A 25211-nucleotide genomic window follows, 5' to 3' on the forward strand; every position below is an offset into this window, starting at 1 on the left:
GGGAACAGTCACAGAGGTTGTCCATGTGCTCCCTGTAGCGCAGGGAGGTTCTTTTCTGACGACGTGGCCAGCCGCAGAGAGGAGAGCTCATGAACTCTGCTGTGGAGTTGCCAGAGGATTCAAATTGGAGCTGAGGACATAATCAGGACGTACCTCCTGAGAGGCAGCCAGCATGCTGAGCTCAGGTCATGGTGTGAGAGTATCAGGGTTGCTCTGGACATCACAGGGACGGGATGAAGAGTGGAGACAGTTGATGTGCTTGAAGAGCTCAAGCAGCACAGTGTCCAGCAGTTATGCTCTTGAGGGTGGGGGTGCTGGATTGGTGATTCTGAAGAAGAAGAGATTGCTTTTGGGGTGGGGGGAGTGCAGGCTGTTGCCGCCTCGCCCCAGGCAATCATCCCTCCCTGAGGGATCACGGGGAACACCCATCGTCTATCTAGACAAGACTCCTGCAGCTCTGGAGATGACATCTCCATCCAACAACCTTCTCCCATGCTCCCTCAATCCAATCTTCCTGCACTTCTCCCCAAGCTGGGGCAAATCCTCATGCTTTGCCCTCAGCCCCAAATCTGCCTCCCCAACAGTGGCCATTCCCTCAACCTAACTAGATCCCACACCATCTTGGACTACAAAAGCTTTGCCCCCTTTCTGCTGTCAGAGGCTGTGCTGCCTGCTCCTTGACCCCTTTTCCCAAGAGACCTTCTTCGCGTTGGGCTCTCCAGTGCCTCAGGCTGGCCCCCTTTGCCAGCTGTTTGCTCACAGCACCCTGCCCCAGAGTTGCATGATGGTCTCAGGTCCAAAGAAAGGCATTACCACCTCTGCTCTGTGGCTCAGGATAAACAAAGAAGGGGCAGAGGCTTTGAGAGGGGATTCCCCCTTTTGCACAGGCAGCCTTGGCATTGATAGGCATCGATCCAGCTAATCCACATGGTCTAGAAAACAGGCTGTGCTTCAAGAAGGGGCAGAGGCTTTGAGAGGGGATTCCCCCTTTTGCACAGGCAGCCTTGGCATTGATAGGCATCGATCCAGCTAATCCACATAGTCTAGAAAACAGGCTGTGCTTCAGCCTCACATATTAAGGACAGGTCCTGTCCCCCACCGCAGCACAGATACACTCTGCTACCTTCGGGAAGGGCTGGGGGGGAGAGCAATGACCCTGGGCCGGGCTGTCAGCACCACCTCCCCACGGCTGGCTTCGATCAGGATATTCTGCAGTGTGTTTTCCAGCAGCAGCTCCACCAGGTTCCCAAAGGCCGGCTGCCTGGAGGGGCAAAAGTACAGGTGGGGTGCTGACCCTTCTCCCAGAACTGTCACCAGCTGGCGTCAGGCCTTGACCCCGGACAGAGCTGTGTGACTGTGGTTTTACGGGTTTCTCCCTTCCAGCTGTGCTGTAGTTAGTATTTGTGCATATGCTCATGGCCTGTAGCAGCATGCAAGAGTGTAGCCACAGCAAATGCAAAGTGATGAAATACAGCACTAAAAGTAAAAGGTAAGGTAAGCACCCACTGCACTCTAATGTGTAATAGAGCCAGGAGTGTCCGAGTGTAAAGCAGACTTCACTCACCACCAACATCCTGGCACTGCCCAGGACTCAGCCCCAGGACACAGCAAACCAGGAAAAAACACAAACCACACTCGGGAGAAGGTGGCTAGGCGGGCTAGCATCGATTTCCACCCAGAGCACACAGAACACCCCAGCAGAAATGCTGCAGGGCAGAAGCAGAAATGGGTTTCTGGCCAGGTGGTGTGCTGCCATGGCTCTCCTGCCTGTGCAGCTCTTGCCTTCTCTATGTGAGCTCTTCCTCACCTGCTCATCATCTTCTTCTGCTCCCTCAAGTGTTCATGGTGCAAAATCTCACTCATCTTCTCCCAAGACTCCAGCAAGTCATTGTTGGGAGAGGTTTCCTGCCTCGTTTCTTTCCTCTCTCCATCCTTCTCAGGGTAAAGATCTGGGGAAGCAGAGACCCTGGAGGGGACCGTGGAGCACTGTCTCCTGTCCCGGAGCTCTGCTGATTCTTCACACCGGAACTGGGAGAAATATGGAATGGGCTCATCCAGGCTTCTTCTTACTGCGTCATGGAACTGGGTGTTCTCCAAGAGGCCTCTGGGAGAAGGAAAATAATGGATGAGTCCCAGCAAATCAGATATCTGTATGATCCCAGAGGATCATTACAAGACAGTACGAATCAGAGGAAAACCCTGACTGATGTCAATGTTTAGTCTGTCCCTTCTTGCTTTCTGGGCCTAAGGGAGGCAGCAAGATGGCTTGAGCTAAGGAAACTACCTTTGCCTCCCCAGCACTGGTTCTTTATGCAGCTGACAGACAAAATAGGTGAATCCCAATGCAGCCTGTTCCCAACATCATGGCAGGCAGAGTGCCCTGGTTCCTGGGCGGTGACACCGATCACTATGCAGAGATGGGTGCAGCCCCTAGCTGGGGAGCAAGACCCTGCCTTTGGCTGTGTCCTGGTTTCAGCAGGGATAGAGTCAATTTTCTTCCTAGTAGCTGGTACAGTGCTGTGTTTTGGATTTAGGATGAGAACAATGTTGATAATACACCGATGTTTTAGTTGTTGCTAAGTAGTGCTTACACTAGTCAAGGACTTTTCAGCTTCCCATGCTCTACCGACTGAGAAGGCTGGAGGTGCACAAGAAGCCGGGAGGGGGCACAGCCAGGACAGCTGACCCAAACTGGCCAAAGGGACATTCCATACCATGTGACGTACATAAACTGGGGGAAAGCTGGCTGGGGGGGCCTCTGCTTGGGGACTGGCTGGGCATCGGTCGGCAGGTGGTGAGCAATTGCACTGTGCATCATTTGCTTTGTATATTATTATTTTATTTCAATTATTAAACTGTTTTAATCTCAACCCAGGAGTTTTTCTCACTTCTACTCTTCCAATTCTCTCCCCCATCCCACTGGGGGAGGGGGGGGGTGAGCGAACGGCTGTGTGGTGCTCAGTTGCCGACTGAGGTTAAACAACAACAGGCTGTCACACCAGGACTCCTGAGCTCATAGCCCCCAAGGCAGCCTTTGACAGGCTGGATCCCCTGTTCTGGTGCAACGCGAGTGCACAGACTCCTCTGGGATTAGCAGGGGGCTGGCTGTGCTGCACGCACTCCCCTGAAGGACAGGGGCTCTAAAGTGGGTGAGGGTGAAGGGACACGCACCTGATGACACCTGTGAGTATGTCAGTCACTGTCTGCAACTCCTGTTTGGAAGCAGCAGCCAGGGACAGCCATTTGGGGTCCATGTCCATCCTGTCTCTGTCCCTACTCCCGTCCACAAACTTGCTCTCCAAGGGCCAGTCGCTGAAGGGGCTGGGAAAGAAGGAGTTGTTCCATCAGTGGCAGCACTACTGAACCAAACTACCAAAGACCTGCTTTGTCCTGGCTGAGCAGCAGCACTGCAGGCAAGGGGGGAGTGGTGCAGGGTGCTAGGAGTGCTGCACTTGTGACAGCAGCAGGGACACTGTCATAAGAGAGGAGCACTGAGCTCTGACAGTATCTCCCTTTTGAGGGAGGGAGAGAAACACGTCATGTCAGCTAATGCTGGGGAAAGCAAGGCACCTCTTGCCTAAGCTCCAGCTTCAGTGCATATCACAGCATGGGCAGCCCTGGTTCAGATGAAGATGCTAATCCAAAAAGCTGGATCTCTTACCGGGACAAGAAGTATTTGGGGAACTCCGAGGTGAAGTTGCTGTAGAAGTCCTCAATAGAGTAGGACCTGGCTGTCACACCAAGGTGTAAGAGGATGGGCTTGGGAGGCTCTGGTTTGACCCACACCCGGCTGGCTTCTTTGTCCAAGAGTAGCCTCCTCTGAAAGTGTCCGGCAGGCAGGTTGGGCATAGGGTGGTTTTGAATAGGGGGTAGTGTCTGTTGGAGAGAAAGAAATGGCAGGTACCTGGTTGCTTCTCTGGCCATAGGTAGGCCGGCGTAGCTGTAAGCATTGGCATGAGAACTGGAAAGTCCAGTAGTCAGAACCACCAGATTCTGGACAAGAGACAGTGTCAAAATGATCTTGGCACTGCAGTACTGCTCTCAGGCATGAGTGGCCAGGCTGGAAATCAGGTCTGCTCCCTCCTCACTGCCTAGCATGCGAGCCCAGAGTATCAGCAGGGTTTCAGGGTCTCCCCAGGGCACTCGGGGCTGTTGTACTCAGCTCTATCCCTGTGGAACTCTGGGAGATCACCTCTGCTCTTCTGAGCACACCGGGAGTGCTGTGGGAGACGGGAAAAAACGGGGGTGCGGTGGGAGAAGGGAGGTGCAGAAATGCATGAGGAAATTGTCCCCCGAGCCTGGAAGGAAGCCAGGAACTGACTCCAGCCACACTACATGGGCCAGTTTGGGGTTGAATTACCAGCAGTCAGTTTGGGGGAAGTTTCTTAGGGCAGGAGTATTCCAGAAGCCTGGGCCAGAAGGACACCACCCAGCTCTGGAGAAGCCCTCAGGCATCACAGGACTTCAGTGACCTTCAAGACATAGCTGTCCAGCCTCTGGGAATGAGGCCAGAGGCCTTCACCGCTCCTGACACAGACACAGCAGGTCATTGCAGGCTCCAAATTGTCACTAGGAGCTAAAACCCTAGAGGACTAAATGAAACTGTTTTTACTTTTCCACAGCCATCCTTATGTTCATCCCAGTGAATGCCTCGACCTGCATCACTGATCACATCTAACAGCACAGGGCAGACAGTCCAAGCTAGAGCTGCCCTGAGCTGATACCTTCACACAGGACACTGCAGGGCATGCAGAGGCACTCTGCAGGGTCCCAGGAGCACTGCTACAGCCTTACTATGGTGGCAGTCCTGAGATAACAAGCTATGACTCCTAGCTGAATGAACCTGCTCAGGCCCAACCTCACGCCAACTCCTCTTAACCCTTCCACTTCTCAGGCTGGCTGGTTCTCCACAAGCCCTGTCATTCCCACAGCACATGCTGCCGCTGGCTGGAAGCGCAGCGTGGCTCTGCCTTTGGGCCCAGGCAGTTCTGCAGAGCATTCACTGGGACCTTGTTCACACCTTGCCACCACTGCTGGAAAAGCTGCCTTTACAACTCAGAGCAGCTAATGTGGGTCCATGCACACACTTGCATGAGCTTGAGGGGAAACAGATGAACCAGGCAAATTGAGCTTTAAAGCTTTCCATGCACTTAAATCAAGGCAGTTCCTGCCTGCAGCTTCTCCCGAGGCACAGAGCGCAGCTCTTTTAGCAGCGACAATGAAGTCTGCACCACGTCACGCCAGGGTCCTGCCGCTTTCCATCGTGGCACACATTCCATTGTGGCCCCAGTGTGAAACCAGCCCAGGTACCGACTGCCCTGCCCACGCGCATCTTTTCTTCTTATTCAAAACCTTTCCCCCTTTCTCCAGTCACGGGTGCACATCTGGTTCCAGTTTCACTTCCTGTTCACCTCAGCTGGAAAGTTACTGCCCGCAGGGCACAGCCAGACAGTCTGATTCTTCTGGCTCCTCCAGGCTGTCTCCCAGAGCCTTGAAGCTGCAAATCTTGCTGTGCTCTCTGTCCAGGCTCCCATGCTGTGATATCCAGCATCTGCCTCTTTCCTAAAGCAGTCAGTTTGATTCTACTATGGGTGAGACAGGCCTGACTTACTTTGTATTTCCTGATCACAGCTGAGGATTCAGGAAGATTTTCTGTCTCAGCAGAATCTGATGACCTCTAAAAAGAAAAAAAAAAAGGAAAAAAAAAAGGAAGAAAGAGAAATCACAGTGTAGGAAAGATATGGAGCAGAACAACACTCCAGGATTTTGTTTTGCTTTGCCCCAGCTGAGAGTCAATGATCTCATCCTCACATTCTTCTCTCGGGCCACATTCTTAATGTTAGTTACACATTTCTCTCCAGTGTTTATTCATGGTTAAAAATCCAGCGATCAGTTTCCAGCGCCACTGTTTGTTTGTTTTTTTTTCCCCCCCAAGGCTTCTTATGCACTTCCAAATTTCAGATGATTGTTAGCAAATTCAGAGTTTGTAAGGTGATCAGAAAAATCATTTTAATTCCAAGGTCCCCACCTGCTATCCCTTCTCTCAACGTTAAAGAGAGTGCAAGAGGGTTCTTGGCTAGAAACCAAGATCTCATTTTCTGTTATCCACAGACCAGCTATGAGATCTTGAGTAGATGAGAGCCTCATGTCCTCTTATCAACTTGCTTAGATTTTCTTAAAGAACGTTTCTTGTTGACACCTAGCTGCTGTTTCTGAGCTGAGCTAAGCTGGTGTAAAGTTCTGGCAGCACTTACCCCTGCAGGTGATTTTGGCTTCTTCTTAGTCCCAAGGTCCTTCTCTGTGATGGTGAACTCCACAGCCTGCTGTTCCTTCGCCCCTTCCCACTCCTGCAGGTCCCTCTCATACTGAACCAGGGACTCCTGGATGTATACCTATGAAGCAAACCATGACTGGAGGGAGTAGGGCTAGAAAGGAGCTGCAAATAACACAGTGTCTGGCTCAAGTCCATGCCTGTCACCCATTCCTCCCTTCCAGGACATCCCAGCCAGACCTCACTCCCTTTCCATGTCTTCCAGTGGCAGGAAGGGGAGAGAACAGTGCTATTATAAGACTTGTACAGAGAAGACACAATCTCTTGCCAAAGGACACCTAGAAAGTGTCCAGAGGGACACTACTGCAAGTCTGTGCCCCCACTAATGTTAAAGAAGCAAGACTTGCTTTTTACAGATATTTAAGCCTCTGACATCCACTGAAAGCCACTCCCATTCAAACTGTGACTTCCATTAGCTGGGTTCAGCTCACAAAGCCATGTGTTGCACAATTACACCTCATCTAGGGAGCCACACAGACAGAGAGAGATGCTTAAAGCATCAGGAGAGATGAAGCTCGGTATCTTCAGTAATGAGAAGTGATGGCCAGCATTATGGAGCAAAGAAGGATTCCTTCAGCTGGAAGCAGCAGGCAGCTGACTGCTGGGGCCAGCCATTTGGGAACTGCAGTGACATGCCCAGGTGATGGTAATATACAGGTACCTCGTGGGTCTCACCTCACACACCAGATCTATGCTGTAGAAGGAAGCACTCCCTGAAGGTCGCAGGGTGATGAAGCAAGGGATGCTCTCTCTAGGCTGCACAAGCCCTGACTCTGGAGCATCTGCAACACCTGGGGAAAAAAAAAAACAACAAAAACCACCAAGCCACAGAGGAGCTGTTTCACTATCCTGGGACCTTCCTATGTGCCTTCTCTTTGCAGGGAACACAGGACTGCGGGAACTCTCTCCCCTTCCCTTCTCAGAGGTATGTGGCATGAGAGAGATGCAGATGATATAGTCAAAGAACGACCACGGACTTCTCTGAGGTTCATTATCAAATCCTCTAGTTCCAGGCTCGTGTATCCTCACCGGAGTCTTCAGATTCCCTTTCTGAATTCCTGTCTTTCCCCCCCTATCCTAACCCTTGCCTTCACTTTTCTCTGCCCTTTCCTTTCATCAGCTAGTACAAAAGCCAAGTCCCTAGGATCGTTTCTGATTGTCTGGTTGAAAATGGAGTTGTAAGGTCCTTTTGTGGCACAACAGAGATGGGCAAGAAGGCTGTAGAGGAAAGAGAAAGAAGGACTCACCCTCTTGTCTTTACAGGTGCTTATCTGCCAGGCAAACACAACCGCCTTACTCTCTGAGATATTGTTGAGAAAGACAAGTCGACTGGCTTTGGTGCAGTCTGGAATATTTCCAAGGCAAATCCTGTGGTGTGACAAGGTGGCTGCCTGCAGGAAGCAAGGTGAAACCAGGAGGAACAGCAGGGAAGGAAGATGGGATGTGGCCATTGGGGAAGGGCAGTCACACAGTCGTCTTTAAATTATCCAGCAATTCATAGATGATATTTGCCAGTTACCTTTACCATAACAACTTAAGGGAGTGTTATATTTCTCTCATTTTTGCTCTGGTTACAATTACTCTTTACAGCAAGAGGATAGCCCTGTTGCAGTGGGATTGAGTGAGCAATGAACAGAACATGACACTGGTGCTGCGGCAGGAGAGGGTGTCAGGAGCACAGAGGACCAGTAGCACCCAGATTCTCTCTGCAGCACTTGCAATCCAGGCCTTTTCCTACTTCAGCTGGCAAACACGTGAGGTGTGTGCTTGTGCAAAATCTTTATCAACCTGAATGCAAGTTTTGGGAAACTGCTCCCTACTGCACCTTGCTACTAGTATGCTACTAGTCTGTCCCATTCTCCAGACACAGCGCAAATGCTAATTAATTACACCAATCATTAGAGAAGCTAATGACTCTTGGTTACAGACAACAGAGCCTTGTGGAATGGCATCTTCGTTGGCAGCCTGAGGCAGGTTGTTAATCATCTTCTCTTTGCCGTACCCAGGAATGCAATCGCCCTGCTGGAAGCCAAAGAGCATATGTAGCTGTGGCTGGGCTCCAAGGTAGGCATGCTAATGTCACACAGGTGAATCCTTTACCTGCCTGGAGTATGCCTCTGCTGACGCTGCTTAATGCTGATTCACTACGCTGGGATCTGTGGCTGAGTTTAACAACAGACTGTCCAGGCCAGCTCTAGCCAGGCCAAACAAATGCCTGTCTGCTGAGCCAGCAACAGGTCAAACAAATGCATTCCTCGGGATGTGCCCGAATTAGTGACCATCCTGCAGTCTGTGTTCAGGTTATGCATCACCTGAGTTTGGCTGTGAAATGGAGGCAGCCAAGCCCTGACAGGGTATGTCAGGAGTATTTTTGTGATTGAATTACTGAAGAAAAGGTGTTTTAGCTGCAAATAAGAAAGGTAGCTATGATGGAGGGTAACTTTTAATAGAAAATTCAGAAGATGAACAAACCCTAAAACCTTTTTGTTTCTAATGGCAGTAGAAGCAGCAAGCTGGAAGGAAGGCACCTTTCAGAACAACTGCTTTTATGAGTTAGGCTCTAGATCACCTGCTGGAAGGGAAATATCTTGCTTTATCTCATGGCAATGAACTCCCCTGCAACACAGGCTACTGCTAGATGGGGCCACTTCCATATTTCAGTCTTTCTTGCACATTTCTGGACTAACCATATTATTCATATCAGCATACCTGGACTTACCTGCCCAGGCACAGTTAGCTTGGTAGAACCTGGAAAGACTGAAGGAGAGAAAACTTCGCTGGATGTGGCAGTGTCTCCTACGGTATTCAGATCGTAGCCTACTCCCTGGAAGGTGATCAGAGCTGATTCACCCCCCAGGATGTGGATGGGAACATCAACCTGCCATGGACAAGATAAGAGTATTAAGTCCAGAGTCATATTTGAGAGAGATGTACAAGAAGCTAGTATACTTGCTAATGGACTAGTCTAAATACACCACATGCATGGGTGAGGAGAAATCCAGCCTCTTTTGCTCTTTCAGGCCTTGACCATCCCAGCTAACCCAGGGAAGTTGGTTAAGGAGTCAATTAACCAAATCCTGTATGAGATGGGCGGGGAGTCCCTCTTGGAGCAAAAGTTGGAGTTTTAAAATTCAATTTATTTATTTTTCCATGCATCTACCACAGAGTGGGGCAATAAGTAGTGCTCCAGCAGTGGCCCTGCCTGCCTGCTGCAGTGTAGGACAGAGGTCTTTGGGAAGGCTCTTTCCAGAGGGCTGCAGCAGTGTACACTGCAACGATAAAAGACACTGACTTCAGTCTCTTTGGTGGGAGTTACTGGAGGCCAACAATGAACCAAAAATCTGATCAGATACTGTTTATACCCCTCGTCACTGTTTGATCCTTGAGAAATACATATTGGTTTTGGAAGAAATGTGTTCTTTGGGAAGAAGCAATTTATGAGATAACAATTTATCTGCTCCATTTCCTGACCCAACCAGCCACTCATTTGCTCTCAAGACTCTTTGCTTCTTGGAGGAACAGAGCTCAATTCATCTGTAGCATGACATGGACCAACCATCAGTAAGAGATCGAAAGAATTTTAAGCACACAACAACAGAAAAACCCCTGTTTCTGGCAGCCATGAAGAGGGTCTTACCAAGTACATTCTGGCTTCCAGTGGTGAGAAGATCCACTCAATGTGTCCTGTTGTGCCAGGGGGGATTTCTCCTCTAGGAGTTAGGCAGGCAAACACAGGATGCTGAAAATTCTCCTCCTGGATCCTCATAATGTTGTCCAGCTGAACCTCAAACATCACAGGCATGGAGCCGCCATTGTAGAGTTCATAAAGCTGAAGTGAGTCAGAGAGCAGTGCTTATTATACCATGCACAAGTTAAACTAGTTAACACTTCCCCAGAGGACTCTGATAAGCATTAATAATTAATTAGTCAGCTTGTCTCCTAAGAATGAGAAGACCTCATAGTGTCAGGATTTATCACTGAGGCTCTGATAGGAGACTGCGCTGAAGGTTTGTCACCACGTATGTACATTGATAACTACAGTGCCTCTCCAAGCGGTGCCCTGCAAATTCAGTCTAGGAGAAGATTAACACAAATTAGCTAAAGGGATCACTGTAAAGCGGATTACTTGAAATGCAAAAACACTCATATTAAAGTGATCTTTATTCAATTCAGACTTGTTCATTTCCCAAGTAAATTAGGCAGAATAGAATCAAAGCTGCCTTTTTTGCTGAATAAGTGCTTAAGGAAGTTTAATTAGTTTACTAAGAAACTAATTAGGATTTATTTCCAGAGTGCCTGGAGCAGCCAGACAAGTCTTCACTTGGATCCAATGCAAGAGAATAGCGGAACAGCCGAACACACCTCATAAGCAGTCTGGCTAGACTGAATGCCAAATCTCGTCAAACTGGAGATGGTGAGAGGTACTTCCCCTGCTGCCATCCCAGCAGCCATTTCCAGGCACTGCCTAGTACTAGCCTCAAAGTTCTGCTGTCATGCTTTCCTGCGGAGGCCATTCTGTTTCCTGGGAAATGCCTCAGACACTGCCTGTCCTTGGGACACAGTAACACTAGCTCCTTCCTTCCGCTGCTGCTGGGTTTGGCCCCAGGATGCTCACCTGTGTGGGGGGGTGAGAGGTCCCAATGGCAATGGGTGTGAAGAAGTGCTTAGTGGATGCAAAATGAATGTACCGCTGGTCCTGTTCCACCGTCACGCCGCTGAAGTTCAGCTACAGTGGAAAGAAACACAGTCACTTTCTCACAGGGCATTGGCCCCATCCCTAACAACTGCACAAGGACTCTGAAGGACTTTGCAAGCTGAGGGCAACGCAGTTACAGATTTAAGTTGGTAATACCAGGACAGTGTGTCCTAAGAAAAAAAGCAAGGAGGTGGAGAGCCTACTCAACTGTTGGCTCTTCTCTGAAAGGTTTGCATCGTGTTTCAGAGACAAGGTGCGTTCCTCCCTGCTATGTCAGGCACCAGCCTCAGTGCTTCTCTGCAATTATACAGTAGAAATTCTCCATGAATGGAAGTGGACTCTACACAGGAGAGTGTGCAGCTGCGACAGCCAAATCCTTTGGAATGACAGGAGTTTAGGTAAGTAATGGCTTCCTCTTGGAAACGACCATGTGGATGTCCTCACTCTGGAGGACATCCTGCTCCAAGAATGTGTCTAACAGTCCAAAAGCTGCAAGAAGATCCCAGCTGAATTTTAAGTGATCAAGTAATGATCAACAGTATCCTGCTAGCAAAGCAGCCGCCAGGCACTTCAAGCAAAGCAGAGAGATTTATACAGCTATTTCATGGAAAGGAAGAGACGTAGGATTCCACATTTTGAGAAAACTGCAGTCAGGCTAGAGATGAGTCATGATACATGAGTTCCCGCAGGATCACCCCAAAGCACCCCTGAGCTGTCTGCCTTGAGGCAGAGGCTGCAAAGCAGTCACAGAGCTAGTAATGTCTCTGCATTAAACTAAGCTGCTGCAATTCACAATTAGCTAAGCCTAAAGCATGGCTATTTTTCAAGTGCATATGCAGAAGATGGAGAGGATGTTTGCGATGGCAGGTGGATGTCTTGGACAGACACCTGCAGGAGATACTGTATCAGCTGCTTAAACAAGAGCAGAGAATGCAGATTCCTCCAAAACAACCCATTCCAGTTCAGCTCCATAAGCAAAGTGAGGAGGGGGAGAGGACTAGAAATCCAATGCTAACAAAGCCCCGCATGGGATCTTTTGAAAGCACTACATGAGCATTCAGCCTCCTGAGGACCTCAGCAAGCCAGATGAAGTGCAAATAGGAGGATGACAAAAGCTGACACTTGCAAACTGAAAGGGAAAAAGGGACAGGAACCTTCCTGAGCTTTGGGAGTGAAACACCCATTTATATTACTTGAGTCAAAAAGCCAGCTTGGATTCCACCAGACCACAACTGCTGAGGAAAAACTGTCATCAGTTTCCATAGACATAGGATGTGACATTTAGAGGACCGTCAGTTAAAAGGAGACAAATGGAGAAAAGTGAAGACCTGCTGCAATCAGTTCTCCTTCCAGAGTGCACAGACTTTGTCCCACAGCAATGACTTAGAGCATGAGAGGACAGAGATGCCAGATTCCCCAGGGAGGAGAGCTACCTGGAGAACACGTGCTGCAGGTGACAACATCTCACAATACCTAATTAGAAGCTATGAAGAGAAGTACAAACAATTCCAGTTTATGGATCCTGTGTGCTCAGGGATTCTCCCGGGGATCCAGCCCTTCTCTCCAGCAAGTTCTGGGAACCAGCCTATATCATCCTGCAACACCTGCAGCCGGCTGGGCTTTTCCTGCTAAAACTGCTGAGGGCTGCAGATTCTTCCTGGCCAAACTATCCCAGAGCTCTGAGAACAAGGTCACAGCTGCACTCTTACAGGCAGGCTGCGGCGATGAGGCAAAGGACAACCTGTGAGAGCATTAGGCAGCGAGAGACTGTTTCCCTCCTGCACAAGGAAGTGGCTAACACACAAGTCCCACAGAAGTTTCATCCTGCAGCCAGAAGAAATTGCCAAGGGGAAATCAGTTTGGGTCCTTCAGAGCACCTATAAATCCAGTCATCTCAGGACTGAAAGCTGGCCACTGAGTGGGAAAGGAGTAATGGAGAGGGAGCTCCTCCTGGAGATGAAGCAGACAGACTCCATTGGGGAAGCAGAGGAGTAAGAGGTCAAAATCTATCCACGTGGGTAGAGCCATCACAGAGGTGGAGTTTTAACCCCCCCAAAAAAATCATGCATTGGCTTGCAGCTGGCTAACATCACCGCTCCAAAGCCAGGCAATTTGGACTTTGGCAGAATGACCAAGCAATACCCCAGCCCAAAGGTCTCCACCTCTGCTTATTGTTGCTTTCTCAAATTTCCAAAGCTTAACTTTTGGGCTGACATTACAGCATTTGCTTCCCTTAAGGTTAGCATATGTTCTGTACGTTTCACCAGATTCCCAGGTGAGGATCTCTTCAACCCTGGCATGTGAGCACGGCTAGGGCAGTCTCTGCCACGGGAGCTGGCAGCTCTATGCTCTTCATGCCATGACCGAAACGAATGAAGGCACACTGTGTTCAGCCCCTCGATTGCCCTCTCTGCAGAAGGAGGAGCCTTTTCCATTTCTGCTTTCTGATATTAGCAGTTCAGTACTGGCACTGTGCATCCCTGCTTGTTGCAACCACCTGCACTGCTCCAGGTCTCTGGATTGGCCTCCTATTGCCAGAGCTCTAATGCACCCAGGGGCCTTTTAGCATCCCCAGAGCCTCACATGCTTTTTCTGCCCCTTCTGCATGACAGCATGAGGTAGGGTGGTGGCCTCTGGTATCCAGCAAAGCCACTGGCTATGTGGCAAGAGAGGATGTGTGCCCTACAGGCTTCTGGTGCTCCAAAGCCTATTCCCTCACTGGCCAGCTGGTGAAACGCTCACATCCACTCTCAGGATTGTGCCAGGCAGGCAGAGCACAGGGAGCCTGTCCAAGGGCTTTGAGGGAAGGCACAGTTAAGCCACTGTTTGAACAGCTTGGTCAAAGGGTTGGATTTTCAGCTGACAACAGTCCTGAAAGAAAAGAAAAATAAAAGAGATGTGTGAACACAATGGTCTCATAGGAAACTTCAGAGACAGACAGGAAGGCTCAGCCAGGCATGAGCTGTGCCTGGCAGAGCACAAGGTGACTTTGACTCTAACTGACAGTTTGAGAGAGGGAGAGAGAGAGAAATTAGTTCCAAGCCTGAGGAAATGCTCAGGGAAAACACACCGCAGATCAGCTCTGGGATGCTTTAGCAAGCAGTGAAGCAGGAAGAATGAGCAGGAAGCTCCTCCACCATTGGCAGGAGAAATAAGTGGGTGGACAAAGGCATCAAGGCTGCAGCAGGAACAGCCAACCAGGAATGCAGGGAGTACCTTCTGGGCCTGGGGAAGCAGCTGCCTCCATGCCTCCAGAGCTGGAGGATGCTCTGCCAACCCTGTGCCAGCATGTGTGTCCCCAAACTGCAGCCAGTGCAGGTGGTACTTTGGAGAAAAGCACATTCCCGGGGGGTTTGAAGAGCGTGGAGAGCTGATAAGATGGAGAGATTCAGGAAAGCTGCATATGAGAGAAGTAGAATGGGCTGCAGTGCTAAACTCCAGGATCACCGCATGGAAGAACTCATGGCAAGGCAGATGAAATGAGGGGAAGCAAACCCAGAAATCCTGTCCATGAGATATACTTGAGTGTGGAAAGCATGCAGGGACTGTAAAACCCAGGAGGGCTGTTTTGGACTTGGAGTTGGTTTGGAGGAAGAAGCAATTCTGAGCTTACACCACCAGTCAAATAAAAAGGTTAATAATGACAATTAAAAAAAAAAAAAATCCCTTGCTGGGGAAACCAGCAGATGCTACATCCAAGGGCCGTTTAGTCAGTGCGCTGCCGCATCCCACTGTGCTGGAACCACGAGTTTGTCAGAATGTTGGTTTCATATCTCTGCTTGGCCCTGTGTTACTGCCCAGGCAGCGCAGATTCCAGGGGAAGCCCACAGCCCCCCGCACGCCATGCAGCTTCTGGGGAAAACACCTTGTAATTCAGTTCCTACCTGCTGCTGTTCTGCAAACAGAAGCCAGAAATACCTGCTACCTTACCAGAATCTCATGTCCATATGAAACCTTCAGCAGGCCAGGGAGGTGATCAGTGCCAATGAAATCATGTCTAGCAGTGAAAGAGGAGAAAGAGAAAAACATTAGAAACCAACCTTGTGCCAGGGTGATAGAATCAGGGTCACATAGTACATTAGAGACAATTCACTTCCCAGCTAAAGAGTCATTGTTGCATAAGGGCCAGTGAGAGAGGGAGGGGGACAGTTGTGTTTGGGTGGGAACGAGTGATGCAATGTTGATTTTAGTCATACACCAATTTAAGGACCCAAGCTTCTAGGCCAACACCATTTGAAATGCCAGTACTACTCAGATCAGGTCTGCTGTGAAAGGGGAAGTCTTCAGCTTTCTTCATACCCTCCACAGGCACACAGGGGCTAGCAGCTCTAGTTGATGACAAAAATAAGAATATCACTGTACAATCAAAACCACAGGAAGTGGAGCACCTTGTTCATCTCCTCAACTGTCAGATCAATGCAGACCAGTCGCACTCAATGCCTTTTGCACTGCAGTGTTAAAGGACATTAACAACATTCCCCTGAGGAAGACAAGCTTTGTGGGGTCCAGAGACTGGATATGCTCAGTGACTTCTTACTTGCCCAATCTCTGCTGGGCAAGGGGCATGTGAAGGGAAAGGATCCTGCATGGAAACACAGGGGACTCTGATGGCATGTGCTGTCCTGGCACGCAGCATGAGGCTCTGAAGTACAGGTAGTTGCCATCACCTGTGTGAGAGCTGGACAGATTCCTCCTGTCCTGGAAGAAGTTTCCCTGACTTTGGGGAAACACTGAAGAGCTGGTTATCCTGAATTCTCATCTGGTGCAGCTCATGGGGGCTAAACTCAGCATCCTCTGCCCAGTGCTCCACGTCCATCTTCTGATCAGAAGGAAACAAGAAGGCCCTAGGGAACCAGTCAGCTGATCAGCAACAGGGACATAAAACTTCCCCGGGGCCATGGTCAGCGTATTCAGTCCAGCCAGGCTTAGGTCAGCTGGTGGTCACATTACGTTTCATCAGGTCTGATCTGCAGAACTCTCTGCCATTCCTTGCTTGCTTCCCCACCCAGACCCACCAACAGATCTCAGTTGCAGCTTCACAACACAAGCCGCTCCTACAAAATCTTAATTTGTAAACATCTCACGGCCCCTGTGAGCATTTCCATACCCCGAGGCAGACCCCAGAAAGAAGGCTGAGCTCCAGCAAGCACTGCTTACCACTCCACGGGCACCACACCCTTGTTCGCCAGCAGGAGCATCACAAGGGTAGGCTCTGAGCCTATTGGGGCAGCCCCAAAGTTGAAATCCAGCAGGTGAGGGGTGTACACTGGAGGAATCAAGCACGTGCTGGTCACAGGAAGGAAAGAAGAGATTAAATTGGGACAGGACGAAAGGTTGGCAGGGCACGACAGGGAAAAGGATCATTCTACACTGGCTCTCTTCTTTATAGTTCTTCCCTGACCTTATGTTGTTGGCCCTTTTGGGTGTAAGGAAAGCCTTTGGATTTTATCCAATCTTTTATATATGCCTAACAAGAGTGAGTGGCATACATGGAGGCTCTGCGAGTCCTGCTTAGCTGAGGCCTGTTTTCAGCTCCCCAGTACAAGGAAGTCACTGACGTACTGGAGCAGGTCCAGTGGAGGGCCACCAAGATGGTTGAGGGCTGGAGCATATTACAAGGAGCGACTAAGAGACCTGGGTTTGTTCAGCCTTATGAAGCAAGGGCTCAGGGAAGGCAACTGTATAAGTTGCAAGACAAGGTATTCCTATTAGATACTAGGAAAGAAAGTTTTTACCCTGAAAGTGGTCAAACACTGGAATCGGATGCCCTGACAAGCTGTGGTTTCTTTGTCCTTGGAGATACTCAGCATTGAACTGGACAAGGACCTGAGCAACCTGATCTCGTTGTCCCTGCTTTAAGCAAGGGGTTAGACCAGAGACTTTTAAAGGTCCATTGCAACTAAATTATTCTTTGTTCCTGTGGCTCCTCTCTAGGGAGGGTAAGCAGGGAAGCGGAGGTGAGCAACTGCCTGCAGGGGCTAGGATGGAATAACAGAGTGCCATGCAGCAGTGAGCTGCAAAACAAGCCAACAGCTGCGGCACCTCTGTCTGGCTCATGCGAGGGACTGAAAGATCCTCTGAGCCACCTCCTTGTCTCACCTGTGCCTTGTGGGAACTCTGTAGGTGAGCTCGCTGGGAGACAGGTCTCGCTCCAAGTATTCATTCAGTGTGTCCAAGGAAAAGAGCCTCCAGAGGTGCAACTTGCTGAGACCGCTGGCACTCACAGGCATCTGCGATGCAGAAAGTTGGGTAGACGCCTGTTGCTACAATGCAGCAGAGAGGCTGCTGCTCCTCTTTTGTGCTCGCAAGATCTGTAGCTTGGGAGAGAAAGAAACACCAAAAAGTAGTCATGCACCATTAAGGGGCAGTTGTCTGGGACAGCAAGATGGAGAGAGGCCCTACCCAGACCAAAGAGAGAAAGAACAGGACTTACACAGAGTCTTTTCTCTGGCAGCTTCTGAAAACCTCTAAACCACTGACTTCCAGCTGTACCTTGACTTCTGCATTTAGAAGTCACCAAAAGACTATGAATGTCGTGCTTTTAAGCAGTGTATTTACTCAGTTTAGTTCTGCACTATGTGAAAACCCCCGTTTTTGATTTAAGCCTACAGCCTAGTCATTTTACGAAGTGCTCCTTGTTTTCACACTGAAAAATCATAAACAGTTGTTTATATCTTGTCTTCTCCACATCATTCATGTGGCATTGCCATTCTCCACTTTTCAAGCTGGAAACTCCTTGTCTAACTAGTCTCTTCTTGTACAAACACTGTTCCCCACCTCTGAACATCCCTGTTGCCCCTCTCCGTGCCTTTTCTAGTTCAACTGCATTCTTTCTCATACAGGGACCAATCCAGATCTGCAAAAAGGACCTCAGCTGCATAGGACTGATTGCATGAAGCTCTCAGAATATATTTCAGGACACATCATAAAAGGCCATGATCATGACATCGTCGTAAAAGGCCTTCCAAGAGGAGCAGAGAATCTTGTGACCACAGCAGCAGGAAACTTGGACCTCACTCTGTCTGTGTGTTATGGCTCAATCATATCTAGCCCCAAAAGGTGCAGCAAAAAGGAGATGGCACATAGGATCTGGCTCTGGTGAATTGCTCGGCACAGGGATTTCTTCAGGCAGTGAGAAGTTCCCTGCACTGGGAACCTGTGCAGCTCAGCCTGTTATTGCACAGTCTACTTGGTTGGGAGGGAATGATTTTCCCAAAATACCCATCTCTCACCTGTGGGGGTGCAAATAGCATATTTGATTGACCAGGTGTAATGCAGCCGACGGGCTGGCCTGACTGTTATTCGGACAAAAGCTTTTGACCTTGCCGGGATCATCCCTCTGGACTGTTCCAGCTCTAGAGCTGTAGGAGAAAAGAGATGGTATGAGCTCTTGGCATCACTGATCTCTCTTACACCACACACGTGTTCAGGACACAGCTCCCCAAGCCTACCTGCATTCAAGTCACTGCCCCTCCATGCCTAATCGTTAGGACCAGCTTCAGGTGTTGAAGCTGGGATTCCCAGACTATGACTGTAGGCAGCTCATTGGGAGTACCCAGCCTGCCTTTGGCCAGCAAAGAACAGGGAACTTCCCCAGAGGAGGTCCTCTAGAAAGGCAACTAAGGGTTGCACTCCACCATTTTTTCTGGGAAGCTCCTTTGTTTAACTACCTTCGCTGCTGAGAAATTGCACCTTATTTCAAGGTCTGAATTGTTCTAACTTCAATTGTCAGGCTCTGGGTGATGCTTTTTCTAGCAAGATAGAAGAGTCACCTGTAGCAAATCCCTAAGCGAAGGAGCAGGTACTTCTCAGTCATTGAGGGATCTCTTCCTTCAGCACACACATAAGATGATGTAGACCACACTCACACACAGGGTGAGTGTGCACACCCTGCCTGCATCGTTTCAACAACTGCCCTCCGCACACCTGTGCACCTCCATGCAAAAGCACCTTCACATCCTTTGCAAAGTGCGAGCACCAACACAGGATTATAATTGCCATTTTACCAGTGCTGCGCACAGTAGCATAACTCCTTCTGACTTCTGGCTATCTTGTTTCTACATCCCAGGGTCTGGGTAGCCTCCTTCCCTGAATTGTAAGGGAAGCTCATGCAGTGGAAATTCTCTCTGAAGAGACTCCCCTATTTTGTCCTACTTAATTATATGTGCTTCAAGATGGATCTTTGAAATATAACAGTCTCCTAGCCCATGAAAATAATTTTCTTCTGTCCTTAGTAAATGTAAAAAACCCTTGCTGCTTTGATTTTGCTCAAATTTACACACGTGTGCAAAAATAAACTTTGAGCAAAAGAACAGCACAGATATTTTTGATTAAGTGATGGGAACAGGAAGCTACTTATGTTTCCAGATAAACGTTTTGCAAAGTTAACATGACAATGAAATGTTTCTACCACTTACACAGCACAAAACAAGCTGCTTTGCTGTACCCACACACGGAGATTGTCTCACGTCTTCTCAAGCATACTTTTATCATATAAAACATGGGTATCTTAAGGCACTTAAGACAATCAATGCAATCTAGCCAGCAAGCAGCCCAACCTCCGAGTTCATGCTAGAACAGTTTTGCAGAAAACAGGGGAAGGCCAAGGCCCCATCCCATGCTAATTTCCTTACAGTACCCAGTGGATCGCTGCGGACCTCCTCAGGGTCACAAGGCCCGGTGATCTGTTGCTCCACGCTGAGGATGTAGTTCAAAGAACAGATCCCATCATTTAGCAGTACAACACTGCAGCTTTGCAGGTCACCAACCAGAACATTTCCAAGGTCCAGGTGCTCCTTTTGTGCCTGGAATTCAAACCCACCATGCAAAGGTCACTGTTACACGTCGAGCATAGCGGTTGAGTATTGCCACCACTTATCTCTCCACGTGCTGATCCCTTGGCACTCACAGTGCAGTGCAAAGGGCCCCCTTCTTTGTTTAGGACCTGGCACGTCCTGGGAGATGTTCTAACAGCGCTGCAAGGGGCTCAATCTGTCCTCCAAATGCTTTCTCCTACTGTTATTTAGGCTGCTTGCTGGGTAAGATGCAGCCCATTCGGGGCTGTGAGGACACTAGCTGGCCAGCAGCACTGGGCATAAGGGCTGAGCTCTGTCTGCCGGTCCTTCCATGACTGCATTAAGAGTCTCCCTCTCTTTTGGCTGGTCATCTACTCACATGCAATTTATAGTGACTAAATACCTCTAAGACCTTTCTACCCATCCGTCCAACATGATTGACAATGACTTACAAAATATTATTAGCTCTGATTCCTTATGAAACCTGCCTGAAAATGAAGGTGTCTGCACGGATCTGCAGATAATAGGAGGAAACTTACATTGTGGCCACACAACTTTAACAGTCAGGTCCACTACATTTAGAAATTGGACTGACGGCAGAACAAATGGAGGAGAGCAGACAGAATGAGAGGAGCGAGCTGGGAGTCCCAGGGAGCCAAATGGCTTGCTCAGTGCAATCTGGAACAGAGGATTTGGGAGTGATCTCAGAGGATTCAGGCGGGTCACATTTGAACTGGCAGGACATTTACATCATGCTGTTGCCATTAGGCTGCCAGAATCAGCTCTGTCATCTCCACCGAAAGCAATGTCTGGGAATTTTGCTGTAAATCCTTACTGGTTGTTTCCAGTAGAGATTGTGCAAAAAGGGGAAGCCCAAGACCCCCATTCCACCCTAGTACCCCTCCTACTACCCAGTGGGCCCCAGTTCCTTACCTTGATGGTGCCCAGCACCCCCTCTCCAACAATTCGTAAGGCATAACCGACACTTTTGGGAGACACGGGGTCTGGGCTTTTCCTCCTCACAAACACCATAGCTCGCAGCAGATACTTGGTCTCCTTGTCAGGAGTAAAAGTCCACACCTGAGCCTGAAATCACAAGAGAGAAGGAAAGCACTCACAGGAGCTCCAGACCAGAGCCAAGCCTATACACCTCAACGGTTGCATTCAATGCACAGCCCTTTCCTCCATTACAGCTAACCTAGTCCTCTACAGACAACTCTGGAGACACTCTCACTTCAATCCTCCACCATCTCTGCCTGTATCAAAGGTTCATATTGGGAATGCACATTCAGACATTCAAAGTCAGGCCGTGGAGATATGCTAGTCCTCACTACTCTCAAAAAGCACCTGAATTTACAGGTGGGAGAACAGAAGAACATCATAAACCCTCTCATGCTCTCATTTGTCCTCCGTCTATTAACATTTCCTGGTGCACGACAAAGTTGCTGCTGTGTTAAATGCCCAGTCCCATCCAGGGTATTGTTATCTAGTGCCTGTTTAAGACCCATTTGGTCCTGTAGTCAAGGAAGATGTCATCATGTTTGGGCAAATCCACATTGTGGGAACCAGCACAACTGCAGATGCTGGCTAGCAGCCCAAACTAAGACACTGACTGGTATTCTCCAACTTTGGCATTAACGACCAAATGATTGGCACCCCTCACATTTCTGCCTTAAACACTCCTCAGCTGTATCGTAGAGAGCAAAATACAACTTTGGTAGAACTTGAACTTACCATGGCTTCATAGGGCTGGAGGATCCCTGCAGTGGGGCTGACAGACAGGATCTTGCTGTCAGACTGATGGACCTTCCATGTGAAAACCATGGGTAGCCTTGTGCAGTTTTTTATGGTGTACGTTCGTGTAGAGGAGGTCCCTATATAGGCAGGCTTGAAGTATAGATTTCCATCCCCTTCTAAGAGCAAAAGAAGGGACTCCCCACAACTCCGGAGAGCAATCTCCTGTGAAATTAAGGGAAAAGTAACAGACATCAGCTAGAAGTCTCAGCTACTTCTGGAGGGACCTTGCAAAGATGTTGCTCCTTCCAAGAGACAAGCAAGAATAAACTGGGTCTGAAGGAGGAGGGGAAGGACTTTAGGTTGTGCTGTCAAGGAGGACCCTGAGCATAGTATAGTGCATTCCAAGAGATGGAAACCCAAGGGTTCAGGATGTCTGGCACCACAAGCACCTTCTATCTGCAGTGTTGACCCCTCCTTAAATGTTGAAAATACTCTTTCATTCCTATTCCCAGAGGAAAAAATCCAAACTAACAATTAGGAGATATAACAGGGATCGCAGCGCAAGTCACTGTGAAAAGGGAAGACTACAAGGGAACAAAACTTTGCTCACCATCTTCTACTTCCCTCTCCCTACCTTGGTGTATCCAGGATAAGAGTTCAGCTGCAAAGGCAGGACATGCTGCTGCGAGATTGTGTTAACTGGGTGAGTGGAGAGAAAGAAAATTTGGTGGCCTCCTGGAATGATGTGTCCTGAGCAGGGCTTGACCAAAACAGAGGGACAGGCAGCTTGGTTCACACTGAAGGTTATCAAAGAGGTGCCCGTGTTCAAGAGCAGCATACTGCAGTAGGTATCAGTGTTAGGAGCCGCAGGAGGAAAAACCTGGTGGAGACATGCAAGAATGGTTGTTTGCACTGGGTTTAGAAAACCAGCTTAAAGAAAAAGCTTTCACTATGTTGAATTCCAGGTTCCAACAAGCACTATCCTGAGTCTATGGAGGACTTCGTAACTGCTTCTCTTCAAGGAAAGAAAGGAAATCACCCAAGGGTATACAAATTATGGTCTTTTCCCTCCCCACAGTGGCCCTCATCTTTCATAGGCCCATGGGACCAATGAAGCTACTTGCCATTATGCAATGCTTTCTGTTCATCCAGTGAGCTGCTTGCTGGGGCCTGCAGTCTCTGCAGTGATCTCCTGGATTAAGAATTCCAGCAGGCTGGAATTTGCTCCAGCTCATGTATATCAGATACAGGCTGCGTGTCCTAGACTAGCTGAGGAGGTTTTCTAAGAGGTTCTGAAGACTATACCTACTTCCTAAGGTCAGATCTCACTTTACCTCATAGGAACAATACTTTCTTGTGCTACAGAAACAGCAGGAAGAGCCAGGGAAAATTCCACTCTACCTCGCAACCACTTCTCTTCCATAAGCGTGGATTCTGTGTGCTGCCCTCCATCTGCCTAAGTGCATGCAGAGTGTTTGAGACTCCTGGAAGGGGACTAAGCACCCTTGTCAGTGCCTACGTCCACTTAAACAGAAAGGGAGAAGATGCCAACAGCTTTCTTCTCAGAGCTAATGAGATGCTCAGTGCAACCTGACACACCGGAGGCTGGGAAGCTAATGCAGGAGAAAGAGCATCCTACTTCTGTACCAAAGCAGGAGTCTCCACACCATCAGAAACCATCTAAGCCACATCTCAGGATGGTGCAATAGGAGACAAAGTAAAGGCTTCAGAGGTGTAAACACTGAGCGTCTCTGCAAAGATCCAAACGTCAATCAGTCACACACCTTGGGGACATCCAGGATGTACTGTGGGATGAAGTGCTCCCGTTCTGCTTCATACGTGTGTGCTCTCAGCCTGACAGTCAGGCACCAGGATGGACAGATGGTGGCATCCTCCTCAATGTTGCTGTAGTGTCTCAGCACCTGCAGGCACACAAGGGACAGAACAGAGTGCATGCAGGAAGGGAGTGTGGCAAAGTGCCTTCAAGCACATGTACCATCACAAGCAGCAGTTTGTTTCAATGACATCCCTGGGGCTGAGGAATTAACTTTTTCAGGGAAGGACTGACCAGTGCCAGATGAGGAACATGAGTGCTGCTTTCCCAAATAGATACATTTTAGACCCAAAAGACCATTGAGTGGCTTTCAAGCAGAAGGACCTATCCAAGCTATTCTGTGATACTACAAGAGTTGCCTTAGGGAAGGAGCGTCTACAGACACTCTAGTGCCGTTTGAGATACTTGCAGATGCTAAAGTTAGCACTTAAAGCAGGGTCACTGAAAATAATCATCTATCCTTTACCTGAGCCTAAGAAACTCCTGACTCTAAGGTTGCTCCCAGATATCCTCCACACTGGCTTAGAAGGGAAAAAAATGCAAGAAAATTAACCAACAACGTAATGAAGATCTCTCTCACCTACCAGGAAGTTTCTAGGTGCTAAAACTCCTGCAATTGCAGCCTTGTGTGATACGAATCCCACATCACATGGGAGGAGAGGCTGCAGTGATATACAGTGCCCTCGGCAGCTTTACTTGTGGAGGGCCAGACACAAAAACCAAGTTACTGCCCATCACCCAGGCCACAACAACCATCCTTGTGCAGGCTCCCATCTATGCTAATAGTGCAGTAATTCACAGTAATTCCTCCTTCAGTGAGGTGTACATTACTTCACATTCACTGAGGGTAAGAGCAAGTGTAACTGTCTATATGCATGAGCTGTGGCTTGCTTTGCTGATTTATCTTTGCCAGGACACAGGTGAAGGAGAAATTTTAACCCACTAGTGTATCAAAACAGCAGCCAAAGGAGTTAATAGAGATGCCAGTTTGCCAAACCCAAAATAAAAGGTTCCATTTGAATTTTAACTCCCCCAAAAGCCTTTAGCCTGCAGTCTCTTGCCAGGCCCTCTCTGGAAACTGGTCCTAGTAATTCCTACTAACCTTGTAGAAGGCAAAACCTTCCAGCTCTGCTGCATAGAGACTGTTGAGCTGAGTGGGCTGGAAAAGGACACGGAAGGCTGAAGACTTCAAAGGTGGGATGTCGCAGATTTCAGGGCTCACTCGGAAGGCACTGCCGTGGCTCGGAGTCCAGGCAACAGTGATCTTTCCTTTGGTGTGGTTGGTCACACAGAGAGGAAGCGGTTCCACCTTATGGAGTGGCACGCAGCAACCAAAATCATACTCCCTGGGGCTGACGCTAACATGAGGAGGAAACAAGGCCAGGTCGCTGCTTACACCATCATAGAAATATTCAGTCATGGAGTTGGCCTCAAAGTATTCCTTGGGAGGCTTGTCCTGAGGGATCTACAGGATGGAAACATCTCAGTGTGAGCAGGGGAAGTGTGCCTGTGGGAGACACCAGGCACTACAGTCCTGACTGCTTCACAAGCAAGAGGGCATGCAAGATGCAGTTCAGTAACAGTTCCCAGGACAGCTCAAAGTCTAGGCTTCAAGGAGGCTCCTGTTTGTAAGCCAGTCCTCAATCTGAAGCTATGTGAAGCAAAAGAAGACCCTGTGATTGAGTTAAAGCCAGAAAGTGGCTTAGTGGCTGAGCTTGGGCAAGACCCAACTGACGCAGACAGTATTGGTGTGTGCTGGGAACATTAACAGCAGAGATACTAAAGAATTCAGTCTGGCACCTGCAAGTCCTTCTAGAT

At 48.9% G+C, this 25211-nt stretch overlaps 1 protein-coding gene across 1 annotated transcript in view; it reads right to left on the minus strand.

Annotated features, from left to right (window-relative positions):
• Nucleotides 1-291: 291 nt before the first annotated feature.
• CCDC108 (coiled-coil domain containing 108) overlaps nt 292-25211 on the minus strand; it is a 33570-nt gene continuing 8650 nt past the window's right edge. The window contains 24 exon segments of the mRNA XM_009324866.1: nt 292-328; nt 1124-1261; nt 1808-2104; nt 3172-3321; nt 3662-3876; nt 5612-5677; nt 6255-6392; nt 7007-7122; nt 7575-7722; nt 9051-9209; nt 9969-10160; nt 10947-11057; nt 14958-15024; nt 15695-15871; nt 16185-16313; nt 17127-17246; nt 17248-17344; nt 18260-18388; nt 19666-19831; nt 20756-20908; nt 21557-21781; nt 22194-22439; nt 23344-23481; nt 24496-24858. Coding sequence (XP_009323141.1) covers nt 292-328; nt 1124-1261; nt 1808-2104; nt 3172-3321; nt 3662-3876; nt 5612-5677; nt 6255-6392; nt 7007-7122; nt 7575-7722; nt 9051-9209; nt 9969-10160; nt 10947-11057; nt 14958-15024; nt 15695-15871; nt 16185-16313; nt 17127-17246; nt 17248-17344; nt 18260-18388; nt 19666-19831; nt 20756-20908; nt 21557-21781; nt 22194-22439; nt 23344-23481; nt 24496-24858 — 3777 coding nt within the window.

This window comes from Pygoscelis adeliae, unplaced genomic scaffold (genome assembly GCF_000699105.1).
Source record: "Pygoscelis adeliae isolate BGI_AS28 unplaced genomic scaffold, ASM69910v1 Scaffold346, whole genome shotgun sequence".
NCBI classification, from domain to species: Eukaryota; Metazoa; Chordata; class Aves; order Sphenisciformes; family Spheniscidae; genus Pygoscelis; species Pygoscelis adeliae.